The sequence below is a fragment of the Echinops telfairi genome, unplaced genomic scaffold (genome assembly GCF_000313985.2).
Source record: "Echinops telfairi isolate 266 unplaced genomic scaffold, ASM31398v2 ScPeMD7_7469;HRSCAF=8507_0, whole genome shotgun sequence".
Lineage (NCBI taxonomy): Eukaryota > Metazoa > Chordata > Mammalia > Afrosoricida > Tenrecidae > Echinops > Echinops telfairi.
In genome coordinates, this window is record NW_022111372.1 from 32,379,309 (window position 1) to 32,406,944 (window position 27,636).

The window sequence follows — 27,636 nt, forward strand, 5'->3', positions numbered from 1 at the left end:
AGATGTCCAGTTGCCTACTGGATGGGGTTTGGGTCCCCACTCCACATTCCCTCTCATTCACAATGATATGATTTTTTGTTCTTTGATGCCTGATCGACACCTTGCAATCACACAGGCTGGTGTGCTTCTTCCATGTGGGCTTTGTTGCTTCTCAGCTAGATGGCTGCTTGTTTATCAAGGTAATTTATCAGATAGTATGGCAGGGGCTGAACCAAACTCATTCTATGAAGTTTGTATAACCCTAATACCAAAAACTGACAAAGACAACATTAAGTAATAAAATTATAGACAACTATCCCTCATGAAAATTGACACAAAATAATCTCAACAATATCCTAGACAATAGAATTCATCATCATCATCATTTTACACCATGCAAAAATGGGAATCGTACCAACTACTAAAATATGTCAAGGAGCCATGTAAGGAGGGCCGTGTCTAATGTCATGTATCTGTCTAGAACAGTGTGCAAACGTTTGTCCTAGCTGGTTCTCATAAACTGCTTCCCTACTGCAAACAGTAAGGAATTTGGGGAACAGCTGCATATAGTGTTCCCTGGGAGCAGTAAACAGGAGCAGTATGGGTTTAGACACAGAACTCTGTCAAGGCTATTAGAGATTCAAGCGTGGGAATAGCGAACTTATCTGGGAACACTGCCAGTATTTAGTAGATAAAAATAAAGCACTGTGGTCCATCAGGGCTGCAGTTTGTACCATCTCTGTCTATGTCTATTTTGTGCTGCAGTCCTGTATTGTCTGTGTGTGTGTGTGTGTGTGTGTGTGTGTGTGTGTGTCTGTTTGGTTCCATGTCCATTCTCCCTGCTCAAGATTCCGGAGCCATCCAGTGAAGCAATGAGTAGTCCACCTTGGGGACTTTCTTTGTTATTGTTTTTAAAAATTGCAAGTCCTTCTAAAATGAATTAATTATGATCCCATGAATCCTGAATTTAAAAGCTCATTTTCATTATTTTTACCAGGACTAGATGGAAAATATGACTCGAAGGATGAGAAATCTTTATTTTAGATAATTATATTACTAAAATTGCATTAGCAAATTCATTTTTAAGTCTCTCATAATATATCGTTCTACCTCGAGGCAGATTCTGACTTTTCCCATTTGAGAGTGACTTACTTTAATTAAATTACATAAGAAATAAATCCCATGATTCATCAGTAAACAGATTAAATATGATGCAAGAGCATGGTTAGTTTGGTGGTTGAATGTACGAGTATGTAAAAATAGGTTACCATTTAAAATTTAAGAAGTAACAAGAGCTATTTGATATCGAGACTACTTGCATTCTGTGCTTAGAAATCCTTCTGACCTGATTTTATGGTCTTTGGGTTAGTTTTAAGGGCTTTAGTGAGAGAAACCAGTTCAGCCTATAACTCATAATCACATTTCCCCACAGCACTCCCTTGGCTTAGACAGACTTATTTGTAATAAACAGAAAGATAAATTAGATCACTAGGCTTTACTCTTTTAACATCGTCGTTCAAAGCACTGGACTCTAAGTCTTGGGCAGTGCCCACAGTTAAATGCTCATCTACTAATGGAAAAGATGGTGATTCAAATCCACTGCAGAAGAAAGGCCTGGTGCTTTACTTCTGAAAAACTTGTCCATGACAGCCTTTGGAGCACTGCTGTACTCTTGACTCACGTCAGATCACCACGAGACAGTCAACTGGTTTCAGTTTTCCTTTTTAGATGCAGCCTAGTAGGTAATTCTAGCGACTGTAACTCAGACAAAGTCAAGACTTTAATAGATTAAAAAATTGAGCTCTGTTGAAACCCATCTTGAGATTTCATGGAATTCTTCTTTTTCGCTCATTATCACTCACTGTCATTGATTTGATTCCATTTCATAGTGACCTGATTGCACAGGGTAGAAGCTTCTCTGGGTTGCCAAGACCAACTCTTTTTTTTTTTTAAAAAATAAATCATTTTACTGGGGTCTCGTACAACTCTTATCACAATCCATCCATCCATTGTGTCAAGCACATTTCTACATATGTTGTCATCATTGTTTTCAAAGCATTTTCTTTCTACCTGAGCCCTTGGTATCAGCTCCTCATTGTTTCCTCTTCTACTCCCTCCCTCATGAACCCTTGATAATTTATAAATTATTATTATTTTTTCATATCTTGCACTGTCCGATGTCTCCCCTCACCCCCTTGTCTGTTGTCCATCCCCCTGGGAGGGGGTTATAGGCCAAGACCAACTCTTGATGGGCGTGGAAAGCCTGGTCGTTTCGCCTGCAGAGTGGCTGGTGGTTTTGAACAGCTTACCTTGTGGTTAAAAGCCCAACACGTAACCCATCACACCACCAGGGCTTCTTCTATGCCAAATAATAGTACTTTGGCCAGCATTTCATGATGGAGACGGACTTGGTTCCAAAGACATGTGCTTAAGGAAGGTCACCTTGCTTGGCGTCTCTAAACCATGTTCTATCTCAGTGAACTGTTTTGGAAACCCTAAGTTTTGCAGTAATGCCTAGCCAGTCGTGACTTCAGTGTGACATTGCTCTTTCTACTCCCTGTTGTGCCTGAGCACTGGTCCCTGGACATGGTTATGCCTCTCCCAGTGACTAGCTTTCTGCTAGAGCAGAGAATCTAAGTGCTCTGCAAATCCCACCTCCACTTCTGAGTGCAAGCAGGGCCTGGAAACCTACTTCCTCCCCACTACTGACTTCCCAGCTCCAAGCCCTAAGCTCAGTTCTATTTTTAACAAGACCCACCTAGTTCTAGTATAGCTCAGCCCAGGATTTTGGAAGCCAAAGAGTATACAGGTATGTGTTATTTAATGCATATGTTCTATAAGCAATGGATACCATATTAAAACTCATGGGAGCCCATTTTCAACTGTCTGTTGCCACTGCTGTTAAGCATTGGCAGCAGTGGTGGCTGAGAGGGCGGTGGTAGAACCTGATCCAGAGGAAGGGAACAAAGAGGGAGGATAGCACACCCAGCACCACCCAGTGTCTTGGCCACCTGAGCATCAGGAGCAGCTTTGACCTCACATCGACCACCACCACTGTCTACCTACCAGATAGAGTCCAAGAGCCTGTGCCTAGCACCATGTCTTCTGCCTCACTGGCCTGTTTCACTTGTGGTCCAGTGCTATAAGAGTCTGAGTTTTGGATTTGTGGTAGAGAGAAAACATGAATTAATATCCCAGTATCCAGCTATGTAATTAATGACAAGGAATGAAGCAATTACAGATGCACAGGAAGTTACAAAAAAGAGTAAAAAAAATACAATATACCCTTCCTCCAGCTTCTACCAATGGTTATATATAGCTAAACAAGAGCAGCCAAGTTAGGAAATTGACATTGGTATACTTCCATTAAATATATGAAACTTTCATATTATATATTATATTGCTTTGTATAGCATATATTTTAGAAGTGATAATATATAGTGTATATGTATGTATAGCATATACATTAGAAGTCAGTCCAGCAGCTGTGAGAGGTAACCAACCCAAACCCAAACTCACAGCCATCGTGCGGATGCTGACTCATAGGGACCCCACAGGACAGGGTGAAACTGCCTCTGTGAGTTTCCAAGTCTGTAACTGTTCACAGGAGTCGAAAGCCCTGATTTTCTTCCAAGGAACAGATGGAGGTTTCGAACTGTGGACCTTTATGATTGCAGCCCAATGTGTAACCACTATGCCAAGTAGAGTGTGTGATAAATCCGCTAGATCAGTTTCCCAAAATAGACAATACTGCCCCCTGGTGGGTGCTGGAACGATCCAAGGGGCTGCAACAAAAGTAGATCCCTACAGTTTGTCCTGGATTATGGGTGATAGTACAATAACTTTTAATTGTTAGGGGGATGGGGGGTGGGTGCAGAGTCATTTTCTTTGCTTTTCTGGGGAGGGGGATGTAGGCCAAATAAGTGTGAGAACCTTAGAGCGAGGTGATGGAGTCATAGACAGGCACTTCCCATCTCATTTATTGCCCGTGCTCAGTCAATACACTTAGAAACCCTCAGATTATTCCATTTGAATGGGGAGGGTTATTTACTTAAGTATATTATGTTGGTTTCTAAACAAACAGAAATTGCAACCACTAGCTACTTTAATGACCCTGGCTCTGGACCATCTTCCCAAGCCTTTGTTCTTACTTAAGATGCAGACCCACTTGACAACAGGTTGTGGCAAGGAAGTGGAGCGAAGAAAGGACCATTAAACTGTGGGTAGGAATGTTTTGACTGGACTCTCAGACACCACTAAATATACACAGGGAAGGGTGAGAGGCCAAGGAGAAGAGGGGACATTTGGTGAATGGTTCCCACAGGAATGAAGGAGGGATGCAGAAGGTCACTTCAGTTTCCAGCATTCTCTGAGAAAGGGATTACAGTCACGCGAATGTTATAATAACCTTGAAAAGTTGCAACTTGTTTTGTAGGCTTTTTATCAAGGCAAACTTATTTTAAGTTGTGTTCTTTGAAAACTCAATGCTTTTATCCAAAAGTCTTTTGGGACGCTGGTTTAATTGACTACAGATTTATAGTCTTGATTTCATACCTTCTCTGCTTCCCCCCAAAACTGCTTTTAAAGAGGAAAATGTCTTCATGCACCCTGGAAGAGCTGGACCCAGCAGGTCCCCGGATTCAGCTGTTCCTGAGGCCAGATGCCAATGCCCTCTGGCTTCCTGTCCCGATCAGCCACCTTCCCCTACCTTTGCCCTGCTAGAGGCTGATCACTGTTGACACCTGTCTTTTGTTCTGGTCATTTCAGTAGCCTGCTTTCCCTGGTCAAGTTCTGAGCAAGAACAGCGGTTCTAAACTGCCCCACTTTCAAAGCTTTCTCTCCTAGTAGTATTCTTGGAATAACAGAGTCACATTATTTTAAAGTGTGTGCTTCATTAAGTTATTGGTTGATACCTTAGATTGAGATATTTCTTTTTAGATTTTGACTTAATTGACTACAGTGAACCCTCGTTTATCGTGGTTAATCAGTTCTAGACCCTACCGTGATAAATGAAATTCCGCGAAGTAGGATTCCTTATTTGTAAATCAAATATTTTCGTAGAGCATAGAGGACATGAAAAAACACCCTTTAGTCACCATTACACTCGTATTACCCAATTTATTAAACGAAAAAGGGAAAATACAGTAAAACATTTTGGACGTTACAATTATCATTTATTATTTATTATATTATTTATGGCATCAAGCGTGTACAGTATGAGCCAATCAGTGGCAGTAACGACAGAGCATGCGCTGTTACGCAAAAACCACGATAGAGTGAAGCCGCGGAAGTCGAAGCGCGAAGTGGCGAGGGTTCACTGTACATTATTATTATCCTTAGAGAAGAACTTTTGTCAATATAAGAGTTTACCGACCATAAAAGTTAATCCAGGCAACTGTGTATCTGATTTTCATGGCTCTGTCAAATGCTGGTCATTTTGTATTAGGGATGGAGGTTTAAATTACTTGTTTAATTAATACAGCCTGCCTCATCCCCAGAGGGGGATGAGGCAGGAGCAGCATCTGCAATAAATGGATTTTTTCTGAGAAGAGGGAGCAGGAGGGTAATGTGGTAAGGCTTATTTTTTCTAGAACAATATTTCTGGCTACAGTGGTGGAAGAGATTGGAGAAGTGCAGGAGGAGAGGGTGATGATCACCTGAGGGTGCCTTTTGGGAAACCTAGGGGTATTGTCCCAAAGCTGGCCAAGAACACGAGACGGAGTCAGGGAGGGGAGGTGTGGTGGGTCCTCTATCGCCCTGGTTCTCAACCCTCCTCATGCCGCGACCCTTTCATACAGTGCCTCATGTGGTGGGGACCCCCCCCCCAACCATACATTATTTTTGTTGCTACTTCATAACTGTAATTTTGCTACTGTTATGAATTGGGTAACCCCTGTGAAAGCGTTGCCCCAAAGGGGTCACGACCCACAGTTGAGAACCACTGCTCTATAACTATCTTCCTATGATTAAAAAAGAATCTTTTCCTTTGTTACCAGACTTGAAATGTAGCATGGAAAGATAAGAATTTCTGAAATAAGAAGTCCTAATTCTGTTGCCTGTCTGGTGATCTTGGCCAATGACAACTCTATGGCCTCAGTGCCCCTCCTTTGTCCAAGGACAGGATTGGCCAAGGGGCTCTATATGATTGCAAGATTGCCTTCAGCTAGGCAAGACTCTAAGTCACTGCCTGAACTGTAAGGTGGTAGAGAATTTTAGGAGTTGCTCTTTATAACAGCATCTCCCTACTTAATCAAAGCAATTTTATCACTCTGGTCAGCCAGGCCAGAAAGTTTTATTGCAGGGCCATTCTGGGAAAGGGTGTTAAGAACTTCTTCCCTTCTTAGATTTGAAAGAGAAGTTTCTGGGTGGTGGTAATCAAAAGGTTTGAGTCCACAAGGTATGTCTCAGAAGACAGCTCTGGAGATCTACTTTTGGAAAATCAGCCCTTAAAAATTCTATGGAGCAAATGTGCCTTATGAGACACACAGGATTATCATGAGTTGGCCAATGGTAGATTCAAAAGAACATCCATTCCTAGAGAGGTGGCAGTGATTAAGTGCTCAGCTGCTGAGAGGTTGTTAGTTCAAACCCACTTGGGGGAGAAAGATGTAATCTGCTTCTGTAGAGATTACAGCCTAGAGAACCCTCTGGGACAGTCTGCTCTATAGGACATGGGGTTACATGAACCAGTGCAGACTCCATGACACTTCACAATAACAACATTTCTAGGAGATTTAGCCTGGTTCTCTTATCTGGATGTAAGGAGAATAGAAATTTTGGTGGCTTAAATAATAGAGACTCATGGGAGGCCCTGGTGACCCCATCTGCTCTTCCCTTGCAAGTTTCTTGAAGTAGAAATTATGTTTATCACATGGTTCAGCAGTGTTATCATCTTGATCTGACAGAAAGTACATTTTTACTTTTAGTAATCAATATGTGGTCTGAATTTTACTTGGCATAGCTTTGTAGATCTATAGTGTGATTTGTAGAGACAGAAGTATACAAGAAGGTACCCTCCCAAAAAAACAAAAACCAAAAAGCTCCACTGGGCAAAGCTTTCATAATACACATTTTCCTCACTAGGTGAGCATTGAACAACTCACTCTGAGAGAGTGCACCCAGCGGTGTCAGCTGGAAAGGTTCTCTCTGGTCACAATGACTTTTTAAAAATTGTCTTATTAAGGACTCATACAACTCTTATCACAATCCATACATACATCAATTGTGTAAAGCACATTTGTACATTCATTGCCCTCACCATTCTCAAAACATTTGCTCTCCACTTAAGCCCCTGGCATCAGGTCCTCATTTTCTCCCCTCCCTCCCTGTTACCCCCTCTCTTATGAACCCTTGATAAATTTTTTTTAACATTTTATTAGGGGCTCATACAACTGTTATCCCAATCCATACACACATCAATTGTGTAAAGCGCATTTGTACATCGTTTCTCAAAACATTTTCTCTCCATTTAAACCCCCGACGTTAGGTCCTCATTTTTCCCCTCCCTCCCCGCTCCCCCCTCCCGCATGAGCCCTTGATAGTTTATAAATGGGTATTTTGTCATATCTTGCCCTGTCCGACGTCTCCCTTCATCCACTTTTCTGTTGTCCGTCTCCCAGGGAGGAGGTCACATATAGATCCTTGTAATCGGTTCCCCCTTTCGAACCAACCCTCCCTCAACGCTCTCTGTATCGCCTCACAGTGAATTTTTTCATAAAAGCAGTTTTACTCAAACTCATTTTTTGTGATGGCCAATTTAAGAGAACAATGTGCAGCTGTGAAATTTTGTTTTCTGCTCAGCACAAATGCCACAGAAACTGTTGTGATGTTGAATATAGCTTACAAGGACAGTGGTATGGGAAAAACCCAAGTGTATGAGAAGTTTTCTAGTTTTTAAAAAGGTGAAATGTCAATTGACGAGAAACCTTCTTCTGGATGTCAGGGTCAACTTCCTGAACAGGAAAAAATGTAGACAAAATTCATGCACTTGTGCTCGAAGACTGACCACGACAGACTTGAAGCGATGGGGACGTTTCCTGGACTATCTTGGCGCTCAAGCCAGCGAATTGTAACGGAAGATTTAGGAATGAGAAAGGTTGCTGTGAAATTTGTGCTTCAGCTTCTGACTGACCAGGAAAAAGAGTTTCTAGTGGAAACATGCTGTTGGAAGAACAGCTTTGAAAGAACAGCTTTGTGTGTTTGAAGCAATCCAGACTTTTCCCCAGGGTCATTACTGGTGAGGAGACATGATGCTATTCTAATGACCCCAAAAGCAAACATCAATCAAGCCAGTGGAAGACACCATCATCACCTTGACCCCCCAAAGCTTGTCAAGTGAAACCAAAGATCAAGACGATGCTCACTTGTGTTTTTGATGTGAGGGGGATAGTGCATTTGGAGTTCATTCCACCAGGTCAGACTGTTAATCAAGCTTTCTATTTAGAGGCTCTGAAAAGATTGTGCAACAGTGTGCGCTGAAAAAGGCCTGATTTATGGCAGACAGGGGACTGGTTTTGCCACCACAACAATGCCTGCTCACACAGCCATCTCAGTGCAACAGTTTTTGGCAAAAAACAGTATGCTTTTCTTGCCCCATGCACCTGACTCATCTGACCTCGTTCCATATGACTTCTTTTTGTTTCCACAAATGAAGAGGGATGAGGGAGGTGCTGTCAGCCATCCAAACAGATGAGTTTGAAAAAAGTTTCCAAGAATGGGATTGCAGATCTGACAAATGTATTAAGTGTAATGGAGACTACTTTGAATGTGATGAAGTTGTTTTGTAAAAAAATTAAATACATAGCTCTGAAAAAAAATTCTGTTTTTTTTGGTACCCACTTGTATGTATTAATAAGCAATATTGCTAATTAGTTAATTTTCTCAGGAGTATGAGCAATGACAAAATGCCTTTAATTCTATAATATTTCATGGGCTTGAAATATAATATATGTAATAAGTAGGGAATCATCAATTATATCTTTGCTATGTAGCCATACAATTAAGGATAAATTAATGTATCTTTCCCTTTTATTGACTTTTATTTTATTATAGCTTGCTTAATTTTTTAGCTTAAAACTCAGTTGGATTTATGTTTTTCCTTTAATTTCTATTTATGGCCTTAAGGAAGAAGCTGGAGAGACAGCATCAAAAGAGGTACAATCACATATTTAATGGTTGTATATAATCAGCTTAATTAAAGCATCTCTTAGGCCTGAGACTTACAGCTTTTGGCATGTTCTCCTTGTTATTCATGAACTAGCGAAGCCAACAGAACCCTAAAACACAAATTTCTCCTTTAGTTTGCTGAGAAGGGAAATAAAATAATCTGGAGATAGATTTATCACAGGGAAGCAGATAGAGAACAAGGGCTTGGCTATGAGCCCTTTTTTGAAACTCCAGTGGGGAAGGTGTCTTTAATGGCTTCTCATTAAAGCCCAGCCAGGCCAGGTCATTAAGGGGAGATTTGTTCTCCCTGGTTCTTTCTGCCCCTGATGTAAGAGCATCTAGCATTATCATACAGAGCTTAGTGGTGTGAATCTTGGATGCCATGAGACTTACGCTTGCAGCCTATTATCAAGCGTCTAGAAGATGGGGCATTAGGAAACGACTTGGCTGTTAGATTTGCAGTGACACCTCTCCCGAGAGAACATTTTTGATTTGAGAAGAAGTTTTAAGCTGCCTCTTCAATGTGAGATTATATTGGAATATCGATTCTCATCTGCTGGGTGTCTTGGAATCAACTGAGGTGTTACAGAATCATGTAGAAATCTGCCTCCCTTACGGAATGAGCACTACCATCAAGGGTTAGACCTGATATGCCCTCAGGTTGCCTGAGAAAGCGCTGGTGAGAACCTCTGTTTTGAACCTCTGTTTCGAGAAGCCAGGACTGAAGAGGAAGAGAGACAGTATAAAGTTAACACAAGAATTTCCAGCCCCTTGTGTGGCTGGTTTCTCTCCTTGCTGTACCTCTTTTGGCCTTGAGAGAAAACACCTAAGGATGAGAAAATGAAGGAAAAGTTTGAAAATGAAAATTAAAATGATAAAGAAGAAATTTAACAGGATGAAGGATTTAAGAAAATAAATCTTATGTATAAAAGTGAGAGAATTAATATGTAAGAAAATAAAGTCTCACAAAGATAAAAAACTTGTACAGAGTAAGCATTTATCTAAGAATTAGAAATATTGAGGATAGAAGCTTTAAATGGAAAGATAAAAATATTAAAAGAAAAATTAGAAAACAGTATTAAAAATATTGAGGGTAAATTTAAAGTAACATGATTTATTCTCTGTAACATGACTTAAACCACCTGTTGGATGACTAAATATTTATATATGCTTGTTTTTTATGGTTAAAGAATATCCATCATTCTCAGTTACAGTAGTCGAAAATTAAAGTAGTACATCATAGAATAGAGACTTTAAATGATAAATTCCTGTCAGGGTAGCTAGCCCCTAACAAATCATCACAGGTCCTGTAGGCACAATTGTACAGCGATAATAAGTAAAGTCATAGATAATAAGAGAGATAGAAATAAAAGAGTCAGACATATTTCATAGTAGCATGCTCACCTCAGCCCCACTCAGGGGTCTACATGACAATGTGGAAGGTGGGAGTTGTAGGAGCGAGCGAGAATGATTTATTACTAACCAAAGCTCCTAGCTCTTTTGGGAGTGTGCAAGCTTCCTAATTATGGATAAGGACATATGTCACAGGAAGGGGTTGTGCTATAGGTAATACAGTGATGAGAGGGGGATGATCTAGGGGTATACATGTAATAGGAAGGGGAGGGACTGGGGGTACATATGTGACAAGATGGGCAGATCCTAGATACAGGGAGGCAGCCTAATTTTGGATGTCACTGAGGTTTCACCTGTTCTCTGGCTCTCCATAGAAACTATTATCAGTAGGGTATGAACCCCACCTACAGTGGGCCAGACTAATGGCTGAAAGCTTTCAAGGAGAAGTAATCCATTGTCCTTAACAGCAGGGAGTGGGCTCCACCTGTGGTGGGACCAGATACCTTTAGAGAGAATATCTCTAAGCATCTGACCTCCTACCATGTGCTGGCAAACAGCTTCTAATGTTTGGCATGTCTTTGGGGGAGACAAAGCTGGGGAAACGTCTTTTTATGTCCCACGGGTTCCCAAACTTACTTGGCATACTGATCCCTTTCAGAAAGAACATTACTTAGGACCCTCTGGCAAATAAAACCTCTTGTACTGTAGGCAATAATCCAGGATAAAGTGTGGGTACCTGCTTTGCATCCCCCCTGGATCATTCCACCACAAGTCTGTCAGTTAGTTGTACTGTGATGACTTGTGTGCTGCTATGATGTTGGAAGCCATGTCACTGGTATTTCAAATGCCAGCAGGGTCACCCAAAGTGAACAGAGGAGCTTCCAGACTAAGAGCAGACAGTGAAGAAGAACTCGGCTCCCCACTTTGGAGGAAGTAGCCACTGAAAACCTTATGCCTAGCTTAGAAACATTGTCAGAAATACAAAGGGCTAATAATTGGAAGCTGAACATTGTTGTATAGTGTTGGAGAATGGCTCAGAAAACTCAAAGTGTGACTGAAGAGGAGCTGATTTCTCACAGCGGAGGCGATCATGTTGACATGAGTTGGGTAAGGTCTGTGGGAGCGGCACCTTTGAGGTCTTCATTTGCAGAGAGGGATAACTCAAGGTGAGGAGAAACAGTTGCAAAAAGCTGCTAATGATTGGAACTTGGAATATGCAAAGTATGAATCTAGGTAAATTGAAAAATGGAATGGAGCACATAAAGATCGAAATCGTAGGCATAATGGAGCTGATGGGCTGGTATTGGCCATTTTGAATCAGAAAATCATATGATTTACTATGCTGGGAATAACACAACCAACAGAAAGGGTGTGGTATTCACTGTCAAAAGGACATTGCAAAATCAATCATGAAGTACAATGCCATCTGTATAGGATTATATCTATCTGCCTTCATGGAAATCTAATCAATACAACTATTATTCAAACTATGCACCAACCACAAAAGCAGTAGTTGGATAATATGAATTGGTGATAGAAATGCAGCTGGAGATAACATGACAGAATTTTGCAAGACCAATGATTTGTTCATAGCCAATATTTCTTTCCACAACACAAATGGTGACTATACACTAGACTTCTCCTGATGGAATACCCCAAACCAAGTGTATTAGTCTGGGTACTTTGGAGAAACAAATCCACAGCAACTCACGTATAAGAGAGAGTTTTATGCAAAGAAAATGTGCATCACGAAAACATCCCAACCCAATGCTGCCCAAGCCCACAAGTCCAACATTAACCCATACTCAACACCAGTCCACAAAGTCCTTCACCTCACAAAACAGAGGCAATAATGCCGACTGCAGGAGGAAAGCTGAGTCAGTGAACGTGTAAGCATCTCAGCACTGGCAGGGGTCTCCACACGGCTGCTCCAGCACCCAGGGCTGTATCGGGATAGATCCATGCGGCTTCTCCTTGGGGATGTCTTGTAGGAAATCCATCTTGCAAGCTGAAGCAGGGAACTGCTAAGGCAGCTGCACCCGATGCAACCATCACAAAACAAGAGACCCGAGAACTAGAAAGGCGAGGCTTCACCACCCATTTGTCCCTCCACCTTTCAACCAGCACCGCATGTGATTATCGGCCAGGCTGGCACAATTAACTAACTCACCAAGTTCACTACATTTGTAGGAAGAGATGATGGAGAAGCTCCATATCAGCAGCTAAAACCAGGCAAGGGGCTGACTGTGGAGCAGACTATCAATTTTTCATATAGAAGTTGACGATAAACCTGAAGAAAATTAAACAAGTCCACAAGAACCAAAATAGGATCTTGAGTCTATCCCACCTGAATTTCAAGAACAGATTTGACTAATTGAACTCCAATGACAGAAGACCTGATGAGCTGTGGGAGAACATCAAGAACATTCATTATTCATGAAGAGAGCAAGAGATCATTAAAAAGAAAAAAAAGAAAGAAAAGACCAAAGTAGATTTTAGAAGAGACTCTGAAATTTGCTCTTAATTTTACAGTAACTAAAGCAAGTGGAAGAAAGGATGAAGTCAAAGAGCTGAATAGAAAATTTCAAAGGAAGGTTAAAAAAGACAAAGTCAAATATTATAAAGAAATTTGAAAAGACCTAGAATTAGAAACCCAAAGGGAAGAATACACTCAGCACATCTTAAACCAAAGAACTGAAGAAAAAATTCAAGCTTCAAGTTGCAATACTGAAAGATTCTATGGGCAGAATGTTGAACGATGAAGGAAGCATTAAGAGAAGATGGAAAGACAATACAGTTACTATACCAAAAAATCCAAAAAACCCTAGTCAACAGTCCAACATTTCAGGAGGTAGCATATAAGCAGAACCAATGGTGCCGAAGAAAGAAGTTTACGTTGCATGAAAGGCATTGGCCAAGAACAAGATTCCAGGAATTGATGGGATACCAATTGAAATGTTTCAATAGGCTGATGAATCACTGGAAGCACTCACTCATCTATGACAGGAAATTTGGAAGACAGTTAGTTGGTCAACTGAATGGAAGAGATCCATATTTGTACTCATTCCAAAGAATGGCGATGCAACAGAATACTCAAACTATAGGATGATATCACAGGCCAGTAAAATTTTGCTGAAGATCATCCAATAAAAGTTTCAGCAGTACAATGACAGGGAGCTGCCAGAGGATCAGGGTGGACTTAGAAGAGGATATGGAACAAGACATATCATTGTTGATGTCAAATGGATATCGGCTGAAAGCACAGAATACCAGAAAGATGCTTACTGGTGATTTTACCGACTACGTAAAGGCTTTCAACCATGTGGATCATAACAAACTTTGGATAACCTTGAGAAGAGTGGGAATTCCATTATGCTCATGAGAAATTTGTACATGGATCAAGAGGAAATTGTGTCAACAGAACAAAAGAATACTGCATGGTTTAAAACAGGGAAAAGTATACAGACAGGGTTGTATACTCTCACCATACTTATTCAGTCTGTAAATGGAGCAAATAATCAGAGAAACTGGCTTATCTGAAAAAGAACGTGGCACCAGAAGGAAGGATTATTAACCACCGGCCACATGCAGATGACGTAATCTGACTTGCTGAAAGTGAGGAGAACTTGAAGCACTTGCTGATGAAGAGCCAAGATTGCAGCCTTCGGTATGGACTACGACTCAATGTAAAGAAGACACAAATCTTCAGAACTGGACCAATGGGTAACATCATGACAAATGGAAAAAAAGTTGAAGTTGTCAAAATTTTTGTCTTGCTTGGACCCATAATGAAAGCTCATGGAAGCAGGAATTAAGAGATCAAAAGATGTGTAGCACTGGGTAAATCTGCTGCCCAGGATCTCTTGAGCTAATTGAAAAGCAAGGGTGTTCCTTTGATGACTAGGGTAGGCCTGACCCAAATCAGGGCCTTTTCAACGGCCTCATATGCATGTGAAAGCTGGCCATTGAATAAAGAAGATTGAAGAAGAATCAATACATTTGAATGGTGGTGCTGGAGAAGAATATTGAAAGTGCCAAGGACTGCTGAAAGGACAAACTGATCTATCTCGGATAAATAAGGCTACTGTGCTCCATAGAGGCAAGGATGGTGCGACTTCGTCTTACGTCATGTAGACATGTTGTCAAGGGAGACCGGTCCCTGGAGGAGGACATTGTGTTTGAGAAAGCAGTGAAGGAGAGGAAGGTTCTCAAGGAGACGGATTCATACTGTGGCTACAACAGTGGGCTCAGGGATAGGAACAGTGGTGAGGATGGTGCATGGCGGGTTTTGCTTCGGTTTTGCATAGGTTTCCATGGGTCATAGCCTACTCGATGGCATCTAACGGCACAACAACAACAATAACTGGATCATTCTAGTGACATCCAGGGGGCTGGATAACCCATTTTGGGAAATACTGTTTTAAATATTTTAACTTGAAATACATTGTGTGTATCTGTATGTGTGTATTTTATATAAATGTGTATTTGTTGCCAATTTTTGAGGCAGGACGGGGACCTTTCCTTAAAAAAGGATTTAATGATTAAAGTTACCGATTATCTTTCTATTATGAACATACTCATTTGCTTGTTTAGAAATCCCAGCTATGATTTCTTAAACTAGAGTAGAAATTTAATGCCCCTTGCAAAACAATGTAGGTACATAACCTAATTTATGACTGAATTTTGAGTTACATACAGTGAGTCTTTCCAGAGTATTCCACTAAGTTTTCATAAAGAACTAAAATGCTTTTTTTTCATTTTCATATTTCCTTGACTTCCTTGATGTTTATTTAAAATGTGTCATTACTGTAAGATTATAACTTGCATCTAAAAGGGTGGGAATAACTATAACCAAATGCTAAGGGGAGATATTGGTGTGATTTGGGAGGAGAGACTATACTAGAGTAGTGGTTCTGATGGCGAGGCCCCTGGGGCAGTAGGTTCAGCTTTGATTGACGTCCTGTGGTACAGGGAACCGCCTAATGCCCAAGAGTAAGAATCAGGATCAGCACAAAGCTGGTTGCTATGAGGTGGAAGGTCGGACAACTTTTTCACTGTTTCTGACACCAGCTGTTTCCCAAAGGATGCTCGACTTCTCTGCGAGGCTCAGTCATTCTTTGCAATGATCATACCTCATTACTTGCAGTTCAGTGGTTTCTTAAGGCAGCAACAGGCTCAGGATCAGGAAGCATCTAGGGAAAGTTTGAAATGTTCCGCCCAAATTGGAAAGCATATCCCTCACTTTTTTTAGTGCAGGATAGCTCTCACTGCTCCTCTCAGTAATGCAAGCAGGCATGCTTTTCTCTAAGCCTGGCAAGCAGGCCCTTCCCTGGGGTGTGCACCCAACCACTCAGCCGTGCACAGGCCTCTGCCTTCAGCTTTCCTGTCCACCTTTCCGCTGCCGACTGCTCACAGACAACGTAGCTGTTTGCACAGCAGCTTCTGGCCTAGTCGTAGCTTTCTGCCACAGGGCCCACCCCAGACCTACTGAGTCAAACACTTTGGGCTTCAAGAAGTCCCTAGATAATTCAGATGCCCAATCAGGTCCAAGAACCACTGGGCTGCTACATAGGTTCCAGTCAACCTCATGTGTCGACAACTGGAAGTCACTCATAGAGCTTTTACTGTTTCGGATTTAGTAATAAAAAGTTTACTTAGACAGAAACTTGTTTGTTAGGTGCTAGTGATTAGTTAATAAAAGAGAAAAAGGAAAAAGTAGCAAGCCCGCCTCCCTCAAAACCAGTTACTTTCTCTTGGAGATGGGTGGAAGTGAGTCCTGGGGAAGAGGCCTGCCAAGACGCTCCTGTTTCCAGATGCAGACACCAAGCCTTCTCTTCCCTGTGTTTTTGAGATGTTTAGATTCTACCAACTGTATTTTGAGAGCTTTAAAGAACAATTAAAAATTTGTTTTGGAGGCGGGGATTATTTTATTTCTACTAAGAGATGATTTAATTGTAAAGAGCTTTATGGTAATTTTCATCAATGTAGCACTCAGAGGTTGGCAGATTATTTTTATATGGCTGACACTGTAGCCATGTAGTATGAAACAAAATAAAACTTCTTATTCAGTGACTTGCCTATTAAGCTTGGAGTTATTGAGCTGGATTTTTGGGTAAAACTTAATTCAAAGACTAACAGGGATGTAGTTATTTCCGAGGTCAGATGAATCAGTTTAGAGAATATCAGTGAATTCTATAAACAATCCAAAGTGACATTCTCAGATTCTCTGTGTTAGGCCAGGTTGACTAGATAAACAAATTCAGTGACACTCATGTACAAGAAAGAGATTTATAGCAAGGAGTAAATAGATATCGCAAAAAAGTCCAGCCCAATGCAACTCAAGTCCCTAAGTCCGATACCAGTAAGTCCCTCTGCAGACTCATGCAGCCACATGCAATGAAGCGGAATGCAGGAAGATCACAGGCCCATGGGAACAAAGTCTTCTCGATCCAATGGCAGTGAATGCATCTCCATTTCTAAAATGTCAAGGTCTTTTGATGAGAATGGTCTATTAGTCTGAGTGACAATCGTGTGATTAAGAGAAACCATGAAACTCCCTAGGATTAACGTCCTGCTCCGCATTCCAAATTGTGAGGAGTCTGGATTTAGGTTGTTGTCTCTGCGTGTTTGCATGTGTGTGCATCTGGGTGAGTGTGTTTATGTGTGTATATGTGCATGTGTGTCTTGGGTGAGGGGTGTGGGACACCCTCAATTCAAGTCAGAGCTTTTGTACTTCTTTTTTCACTGTAACTTTCAACTCCTCCATTTCTCAGTAATGATATATATATATTTTTTGGTTCAAATAAGACGGAAGAAATAGCCGAGGAGGGAGCTGCAGAGGAAGCAGAGGAAGAGGAAGCTGATAAAGAAGAAGAACCAGGAGAAGAAGAAGAAGATTCGTAGATCTTATCAATGCTTTATTTTCCCAAGTTTTCCAGGTAGCTACATTATTCCGGGGTTTATTTAGAATTTGTTTATTTAGTACATTGTATTACATTTTACTGGGGATTAAGAGAAAAGTTTATTACAATTTACATATACCTGCCTCGAAACTGGTCAGCATCCTTTATGGTATGTAGAGCCTCAGGGTCTATAGAGCCCCACTGGGCCATTTCTTGGACATAGGATCTTGGGCACAAGATGCTATGGTCCATAAGATTTCTAGGAAAACATGTACCATTGAGGGAGGGAAGAGTTTTTTTGGGTAATTATTCCCTCCTCTTTCTCTACATAGCCCTTCTTTCAGAAAAGGTCCAGGAAATTTGCTATTGCTTAGACTCCTCTGTTGGCCTGTACACTTGGGAATCTATAGGTGGTGACAACTGATGTTCATAGCAATGACAATAAATTACAAACTTAGAAAAAAATCACAGACCCAACTATTGATTACTGAAATAATAAATTGCTGCTAGAGTTCTGGTGATAAGTGTATAATATTACATTTTCATTTATTAAATATAAACCAGGACACTCCTTGGAATGTGGTGAAATTATTTTAGGTACCTTTGATCAATAAGGTATTGTTGCCTTGCAGTTTTACATTTCTATTGATGACAAGTAATTATGTTCTTAAAAGTTTTATTAGTGCCATGGTTAGTGTATGAGTAAGATAATGGTAGTACCTCCCTCAATGCAAGAATACTTTCTTCTATTAAATTGGCATTCTTTGATGCTCACCTTCCCGACACAATTGCTGAAGACAAAGCGGGTAAATAAGCAAATGTGATGAAGAAAGCTGATGGTGCCCAGCTATCAAAAGATATAGCGTCTGGGGTCTTAAAAGCTCGAAGGTAAACAAGCGGCCATCTAGCCCAGAAGCAACAAAGCCCACATGGAAGAACATATCAGCCTATGTGATCACGAAGTGTCAAAGGGATCAGGTATAAGGCATCATCATCTTACTATAGTGAATGATGGGGGGAGTGCAGAGCGGAGACCCAAAGCCCATTAGTAGGCCACTGGAGATCCCCTTGCAGAGGAGTTTTGGGGAGGAGACCAGCCAGTCAGGGTGCAATGTAGCAACGGTGAAAAATACAACTTTCCTCTAGTTCCTAAATGTTCCTACTATCATGATCCGTATTCTACCTTGCAAGTCTGGCTAGACCAGAGGATGTACACTGGTACAGATAGGAACTGGAAACACAGGGAATCCAGGGCAGATGTTCCCTTCAGGACCAGTGGTGTGAGTGGTGATACTGGGAGGGTAAAGGGAGAATGGGTTGGAAAGACGGAACCAATTATAAGGAACTATATGTGACCTCCTCCCTGGGGGATGGACAACAGAAAAGTGGGTGAAGGGAGATGTCAGACAGGGCAAGATATGACAAAATAATAACTTATAAATTATCAAGGGCTCATGAGAGAGGGGGGAGGGGGGAGGGAGGGGAAAAATGAGGACCTAATGCTGGGGGTTTAAGTGGAGAGGAAATGCTTTGAGAATGATGAGGGCAATGAATGTACAAATGCGCTTTACACAATTGATGTATGTATGGATTGTGATAAGAGTTGTATGAGCCCCTAATAAAATGATTGGAAAAAAAAAGATAATGATAGTACCTAATGATAATGGATTATTAAGTGCTATGCATACATCTGACATTACTTGTCATCTGGCAAATAATTGTGTAGATGTTGTGTGATTATTAATTTTGTTGGGTACTATAGACAAATAGAAGTCAGTGGTTCATTCTCCAGGGCAGCAATGCTTATATATTTTTGCTCTAATTACTTCTGCTTGATAAAATTTCTTTCAAAATTATAAAATTTTAATGTGGTCATTATAAAAAATATTTTGAATGTAACATGATATTACCAAGAGAGAATCTCTGTTGCTCAGCAGCTTTTATAAGCTGATTTTCTAAAAAGTCATAAAACAGCTCATGATAAACAGTTTCATTTCTCTGATCACACCTAGTTTGGAATCTGGTGCTTGGCATGTTGTCGTAAGGGTCCAGCATCTACTAGTTAAGGAGTGAAGCAGATGGACCCCTGAATGCTAAGCCTCTTCACAGGGAGGGTCACTACCCTGCTCTTGCATAACCTGGTCATGCACTCAGGCATGCTGCAAACAATGTGGTTTAAAAAGACGGACTCATGGGTGTTCTTTACATTTTTATTTGAGATGATCATTTTAGAGATGACAGGGCAATACACGAGGCTCTGAAATAGATCTATTTTTCTCCCACATCTGCAAGTGGAGTCAGAAGTGGATGATTGAATCTCAGGAGAAATAATATGTAGTGTGAGAATCCAAATACCTACCCCCAAAAGATTGTCATTTGATATTCCCCTCTAATACGAGGGAGCTTCAAAAAGAGTGTGGAAAAATGGAATTGGTAATGGCATTTTCCCATGGTTTTTTGGAAGCCTTCCTATGTAGCCATATTGTTGTTAGCTACTGGCTGGTCGGCCCAGGACTCATGGGGACATCATGCATGACCACCTGATTCTTGTGACCCCCCCGGGGTTTACCTTGGTGGATTCTCTGGAAGTAGATCAGTAGGCCTTTCCTCTTACCTGTTATCATTTGGAAATTCTGCTGAAATGTGTTTAGCGCCTTAGCAACACTCAAGCCTCCATGGACAGATGGTCATGGTTACACATGAGGTGCACTGACTGGGGACTGGATGCAGATCTCTGCCATGGAAGGTGAAAATTCTACCTCCATATCATCACTGCTCCTTAATATAACCAGGGGCCATTTGAATTCCCTCCTCCCCAATGAGGCTGTGAAGTCAGCCTAATTTCTATGAAAATGCAACAGAGAAACAAGCTTGGGATGGTTGAATTCCTTATGTTTGGGTACAGAGAAAAGGGCAAACCTGGCCTCGTTTTCCTGTGCGGAAAATGTGATTTCCTCTCCTTGCACTTGGAAGCAGCCCCTGAGTCAGGGTGTCCGGAGGAAAAGGCCTCTGCACTGTGTGTTGAATAATGAAGGCAGTGATGGACATCTCCATCTCTCTTTAACGGCCTTCACCCTAAATTCTTGCCCTTTCTTTTAGGAAACAGAAGATATGAAGCAACATTTTGACCGCCGTCCCCCAAACCAAACTCACCAAAATACTTTGACTCAAAGACAAATCCATCTTTCCCAGGACTTCGGAGTCACCGTGGAATTGCCCTCCTAGGCATGGGTAGATAGATATGCCTGGTCACACTTACTCAACCTCATCAGTATGAAATGAAATGTGAAGACAACGCATATATACCTTCACGGGCCTGGATCTCTGGCCTTCGAAATCATCATCATTATGATTTGCTCTGCATGAGCAGGCTTTCTAACTCCTACTCTGAAAAATAATCTCCACGAATGGAACGTCTCTTTGTGAGATAACAAAAGTATCCCCTCTGTATGTGCCATACGCTACTGGTCTCAGAATTAGCTTGTAAAAGGAATGTGCTTTCCAGAGAAGGATCATTTAAATAAAGATTGGTAACAAATAGACTTTCCCAAGGAGCATTATATCTTGGTTTCTAGATCTGCTTATATGCAGCTGAACTCCTTCTGGCTGTTGCCAAGTGTGAATCATAACTGTTGAGCTTTCTGCCTGCACGGGGTCGGGGTGGGGGGTGCTGTCTATGGTACTGATGATTTGGTCCATGTTGTCAGTGGCACCGATTGTCTCATTACATCCTGTTCTGCATTAGACACATTGCTGCCCACATTATCTTGGAAGCCTTCCCTAAATGTAGCTCTGTCATCCACACGTGTGAGGACGAGGGGAACAACAAAGGCACTTGCAATCCAGCGCCCTTTACATGGCTCTGGAGCAGAAGAGCGTAGCTGCTTCAGTGATCCTGCTGGTTATTGATTTATAATCTGAGCTGCTCTGTGTGCACGGCTTGTTACTAGAATTGTACCGTCTTGATCGCAAGGAGTGTCTGTTCACCAAGAGCCGGTTTGAGCCTGATGACTTGTAAGGTAAGTCTGATAGCATCTGTCTGCTCACCTAACTCACCTGCCTTTGTCCCAGATGTGTTGTTTTCTTGCAAGCTTTTGTTGGCATCCATCTTCTTGCTGCCCAATCATTGTATTTTGTTGCAGCAAACATCATTTCTGTGCGGTCAGAAGCGCTCTGGGCAGTGCTTTTTCCTATTTAATATTAGTCGTGGCAATTCAGCTTGGAGTGGCCAGCAATTTCCCCCACCCCCACCCCGGCCCCCACCCCTAAGTCTGCCTATTGATCCTTACAGCCAATAGCTTGTTTGTGCCCTTAGGGAACGGGTTGTATGGCCGTGGAAGTCATGTGATCACATGGGCTCAGAAAAACAGCACTGTCCTTGTTGCCCTAGTAACAAAAAGAGGCATTTGGAAGAGAATTATGGTTGCTTTGTTCCAAATCTTTGAAGTAGATTATTTTGAAAAAAATTTTTTTTGGCTGATAATAAGGCAAAAAAAAAGATGCCTGTGGAATGAGAATTTATATGATCAAAATAAAGCTTACTTTTATTTCATTGTATTAAATTATGTTATAGCTAAAAAAGCATGGATACTTTTTATAACAACCCCACACATAACCAGGTTTTTAAACTTTACTTTTGCCTATGATTGACATTTGGGTCTTTTGTGGAAGAGTAGACGGAGGTATATTATTTAGCTAAGTCCCAATTTTCCTCCTACTGCTCATATTTTTAGAAATGAAAATGATTGTTTATGGTCATAAGAAGCAAAGGTAAGCGAACAGACCACTTACTTATGTTAACATTTTTCTTACACTGCTTTGCTGATGTCAGAAAATTAACTTTCTCGAGGAAGGCTTCAGTGTACTCACATTTGGTTTACAGTCCGACTGAAAAGCAAACGTCTCTTAGAGTCATACTACAGAGGCCCGAGGCAGCTGTGTGCTCAGTTGCTAAGAGAAAGGTTGGAGGTTTACTAGAGACAGGGGTGGGGCTGGGGTGGGGTTGAGGGGTGGGCGTGTGCGCACGTATCTTCGGAAAGATCAGCCATTGAAAACAGTATGGAGCGTAGTTCTACTCTGGCACTCGTGGGTCACCATGAGTAGAGTCGACTCAAAAGCAACAGCTTTCTAAGAAGAGGATCCCTTCTCTTCTAGACGCTCACTTTCAGGCTCCCTGGTTGGTCTTTCTAGGGGACCAGTGAGAAAAAAGTCAGCTATGAACTGTCCAACAGAAAAATATACCGAAAGCACCCATGGACTGTATACAGATAGAAAGCATCTGGAAACTAACCTGCATTATAAACAACGCAAGAAAGAATAACTTAGAGGGAAACTCCAAATGAACAAGAAAATAATTCTACGAAAAAAGAGAAAGGACTCGATCAAGGGAAGAATTCTACGATGAGCCCTGGAGGCCCTGTCAGGGAAGCATTAACTACTACCTACAAGGCTGGCAGTTCAAACCCACCAGCTGCTCTTCAGGAGACAGGTGAGACTGTCTGCTCCTATAGCCATTTGCAATCTCAGAACTCCTCTGGAGGGTTGCTAGGAGTCAGAATCAACTTGATGAACTTTATGGCTTACTATGAAGCTATGGAAAATTCAAGGAATTTTATACATTAGTCTACAAGAGGCATACATATTTAATTAGAAAGGCAGCAGCAAAAGAAAATCTGAATGCATATTTTTTAACCACTGAAAATGCAGCTTTTCTCTACCCTCCCTACCCTCTTTCTTGCCTTCTGTGGTTTCTAGGAGTTTCTTTGGGCTGGAATCCTCATTTGGGACCAGCAGCTCAGATAAGCAATAAGGGTGGCCCATCCGAGCCATTGAGTTAAATGCGAAATGAAGAAAGAACACAATGCACAGTTTACAAACGTTCTTGAGAAACATGAACAATTTTTGTAAAACAGATTCTCATTCTTAAACCTGTGGAAAGATGGTGGGTCTTGTGACCCTACTGAGCTGTGATCCAGTCATTGGGAATGACCAGGGATGTGGTTGTCCTTAGGTACTGTCAAAACAGTTTCAACTCATTGATGCTCTGTGTACCACAAAACAAAGCAAAGCACTGCCCAGTCCTGCAATATCATTATTGTGTTTGCGGTCACCGGTGCTGTGGCAGTCCATCGTGCTGAAAGTCTTCCTCTCTTTCACTGCTTCTCTACCACACCATGTCGTTTTCCAGAGACTGGTCGCTCGTGACCACACCTCGAAGCACAAGAGACAAAGCCTTTCCATCCTTACTTCGAAAGCACATTCTAGCAGAACCTTTTCCAAGGCAGATTTGTTTTTCTTCTGACAGTCCATGGTCCTTTCAATATTCTTCACCAACACTATCGTTTAAATACATCAATTCTGCTTTGTTCTTTCTTATTCATGATCCAATTTTCATCTACATATGAGGCAATTGGAAATACCCTGGCTTGAGTCAGGCTGACTTTAGTCCTCAGAGGAACATGTTTGCTCGTCAACATGTTAAAGGAGTTTTGTGCCGCAGACTTGCCCGATGCAGTCCATCATTTGATGTATGATGTACTGACTGCTGTGTCCATGAGTATTGATTGTGGATCCAAAGCCAATTAAATCCTTGATAACTGCAATCTTTTTCAGTTGGTTCACCTGTGAGGCCGTGGGTTTCTTTTTTGTTTTAAATCATTTTATCAGGGGCTCATACAACTCTTATCACAATCCACACATACATCAATTGTGTAAAGAACACTTATACATTTGTTGCCCTCATCATTCTCAAAGTTTGCCTTCCACTTGGGTTTCTGGAATCAGCTCCTCATTTTCCTTTTCCCCTCCCCCTCCCTCCCTGCTCTCCCCCCTCATGAACCCCCAATAATTTGTAAATTATTATTTTATCTTATCTTACACTGCCCGGCATCTCCCTTCACCCACCCCTCCGTTGCCCATCCCCCAGAGAGAAGGTTATATGTACATCCTTGTAATCGATTCCCTCTTTCTAACCCCCCCCTTCCCTCCCGGTATCACCACTCTAACTGCTGGTCCCAAGGGGTTCATCTGTCCTAGATTCCCTGCGTTCCCAGTCCCCATCTGTACCTCTGTGCATCCTCTGGTCTAACCAAGTTTGCAAGGTAGAATTGGGATCGTGATAGTTGTGGGCAGGAAGCGTCCCATGGGTTTCCTTTATATACAGTTGTAATGCATATTGAAGGAATAACCAGTGGGTGGTGATAAAAGACAAACTTGTTGCAACTACCTACCTATGCCCATCCTTTTGCACTGCATCTAACTTCCCAAACTCAAAAAAATTTACACTCCTGGAGTTAACTCCAACTTACAGAGATTCAATAGGACATGCTACAACTGCCCCTGTGAGTTTCTGAGACTAACCCTTTACAAGGTTAGAAAGCCCCACCTTGCTTCTGAGGAATGGCTGGTAGTTTTGAACTGCTGACCTTGTGGATCGCAACCCAACTCATAACCACTACCCCACCAGGGCTCCTGAATCTAATTCAAAACACTGTAAAATGAAATCAGAAGGTGGGCATAAGATACTGGTCATTTTCCTTTGTTTATAAAATTAATAAAAACCACACCAATGAGTAAAGTAATCGGCACATTGTTTATATTGCTTTTATACAAGATAATCTACTTCAGACAAAATGTACATTCTCAAAAGCCATTAGAACCAGAAATTAAGCCAGTGATTTCACACTGTTGTGTTATACAGAACAGGTCTACACTTAGCCCATGATTAACTGTAGATTGACAATTTTGATCTAGATACAGAATCTTCCTCTTGCCGGTTTACTAGTGGTTATATCCCATTGTAGATGTGTAAGCACAACCCTTATTAACAAAGTGGATAGCTGTCCTTCCCTGTTTCAAGCCTTTTGTCCTAATGGAACATATTTCCAAATATCTGGAAATATATTAGTAATCCTAGTCAAGTACTCCTACCACAGTTGGCTGGGGGTGAAAAAGCACAAACTAATGCTGTAAGATCAAGTTCAACTCTTAGCAACTATACAGGATCGAATAAAACTGCCTCACATAGTTTCTAAGGCTGTAAACCTCAACAGACGCACACTGTCACCTTTTCCCCCTGTAGAGCAACACATTTCAGAGCTTTCTCTTAGCAGGTGAGCACTTAACCACGGGGTCTCTCTTCTTGAAGAGAGTGCTTGTTTTTTATTTTCTACTTTGTTTTGCAAATATAAAAGATGATTGTAAACTCTACAATCAGTAGGTCACATTGTCTTCTAAGACTGGAATCTCATAAAGTTGTTCAAAGATATGGTTCTCAGTCATTGACGTTTCTTTTTTTCTTTTTAAAATTCATCATTTTCTTACAGATGTCATAACATTCCATAATTCAGATAACTAAAGCATAAGTGTACAGTTGCTCTACAATCAGTTTAAAAATATTTTCTTCCTTCTTGAACTCTTTGATGTCAGTTCCCCTTTTCCCCTCCTCCCCCACCCTTCCCCCCAGGAACCCTTATTGTTAGCTATATTATTATTAATAATATTCTATATATACACGTATATTTCACCTACAATTCTGTTATTCGCTCCCTTTGAGTGGAGTTATGCAGTCATCATTGCTATCAGCAGCCTCCCCGCCCTCCTTCTCTTTTTGTATCCTCAGGGAATCATTGCTCCCATTGCTGTTTCTGTAGGGTCATCCATTCTGGCATTCCTGCATCAAACAATCTTCCTTATACGCCTGATTCTACGAAGGTCTAACAGTATTAATGAGGTGAAGCATAGCCTTAATAGTAAGGGAGGAAATAATAAAGAACTAGAGGATAGTTATGAATTTCATCAGTGCTGTACCGCACCCTGAATTCCTCATTCCCTTTCACATGACCCTTCTGTGAGGTCCTGGCCAATTGTCTTGCAGGTGGGTTTTGGGTCTCCATAGCCATTGAAGTTTCAAGTAGGGTATTGGGCTTAGCCAGGTGGGGGTGAGAAGGATGGAGGGGTGTGGTTAGCTTGGGGGGAACTCCCTAAATGCTGCATCTTGTAGTTTAAAAGGGTAGGCCTTGTCCTCATAGATTGAAACCTTTCCTCAGGATTAAAATTAGATTGGGTATTCGGACTTGACAAAAGTTTTATTCACAAATGTTTATTGAGTCCCTGTGCACTGCAAATGGTTACTGTGCTTGACTTTTAACTGAAAACTTGGAGACTGAAGAACTCAATCCTTGAAAACACTAGGGAGCACAGTTCTCTGATGCATGTGGGATTGTCATGAGTCAGACTTGCGTGGATGGTCACTGGTAAAGGGAATTGTTATTGTGTTCTATTGAGTCAGTTCCAACTTAAAGCATCCCTGTGGGACAGAGTAGAACTGCCCCAGAGAGTTCCCTCCTCTGGAATCTTTGTGTGAGCAGGTTATCAGGTCTTATCTTCCACAGAGTTACTTTTCCATTCCAACTGCTGGTCTTATAGTCTACAGCCAAGCACTTTTAACAAAGGGTGGGGAAACAAACAAACAAACAAACACCCCCCCCCTTATTTGTTGAGTGCTTGTTATGGGTTAGGCTTTGTGTTAATGTCTGGATATTATGGGTTCAAATAAATGACAGCCACTATAATGTCTTGATAATTTAGAAGAGTCTTTATTCAGACTGCTAGAGTGATTCTTTGGTTGCAATCCTGAGTCAATATTTCAGTCCATTAAAAAATTCATTTTATTGGGGGATCGTACAACTCTTATCACAATCCATCCATCCATCCATCCATTGTGTCAAGCACAGTTGTACATTTGTTGCCATCATCATTCTCAAAACATTTTCTTTTTACTTGAGCCCTTGGTATCAGCTCCTCATTTTCCCCTCCCTCCCCAACCCTCCCTTCTTCATGAACTCTTGATAACTTATAAATTATTATTATTTTTTCATGCCTTACACTGTCCAACATGTCCCTTCACCCACTTTTCTGTTGTTCATCCCCCAGGGAGGGGGTTATATGTAGATCCTTGTGATCGGTTCCAACATTTCAGTCAATTTTTTAAGGCAAAAAACTTCATTTATCCTTTGTCTAAGACTTAAGCAAGCAATCCTTTGTCTAAGACTTAAGCAAGCAGAAAGCAAAATTAATGTTACTATTCTTTAGAGTTAGGGAGCGTTACAGGGTACAGCACTGATTATAAAATCCTGGTTCCTCGTAACAAAGAGGAAATGCTGAAATCCTGGTGGGGACTGAGCATGATAGTGGGACAGGAGGAGAATCAATGGAAATAGAGGAAAGAGCTGGGAGG

At 41.4% G+C, this 27,636-nt stretch overlaps 1 protein-coding gene across 3 annotated transcripts in view; it reads left to right on the plus strand.

Annotated features, from left to right (window-relative positions):
- Positions 1-20,941, plus strand: part of LOC101654027 (SH3 domain-binding glutamic acid-rich protein) — an 85,962-nt gene extending 65,021 nt beyond the window's left edge. For 2 of the 3 annotated variants that reach the window (XM_045284610.1, XM_045284609.1), the window contains 3 exons: positions 9,103-9,132; positions 17,305-17,435; positions 20,499-20,941. In XM_045284610.1, coding sequence (XP_045140545.1) covers positions 9,103-9,132; positions 17,305-17,400 — 126 coding nt within the window. In that variant the 3' untranslated portion in view covers positions 17,401-17,435; positions 20,499-20,941. The remainder of the gene's footprint in view (positions 1-9,102; positions 9,133-17,304; positions 17,436-20,498) is intronic. The other variant, XM_045284608.1, reaches the window with a different exon arrangement.
- The last annotated feature ends 6,695 nt before the right edge of the window (positions 20,942-27,636 follow it).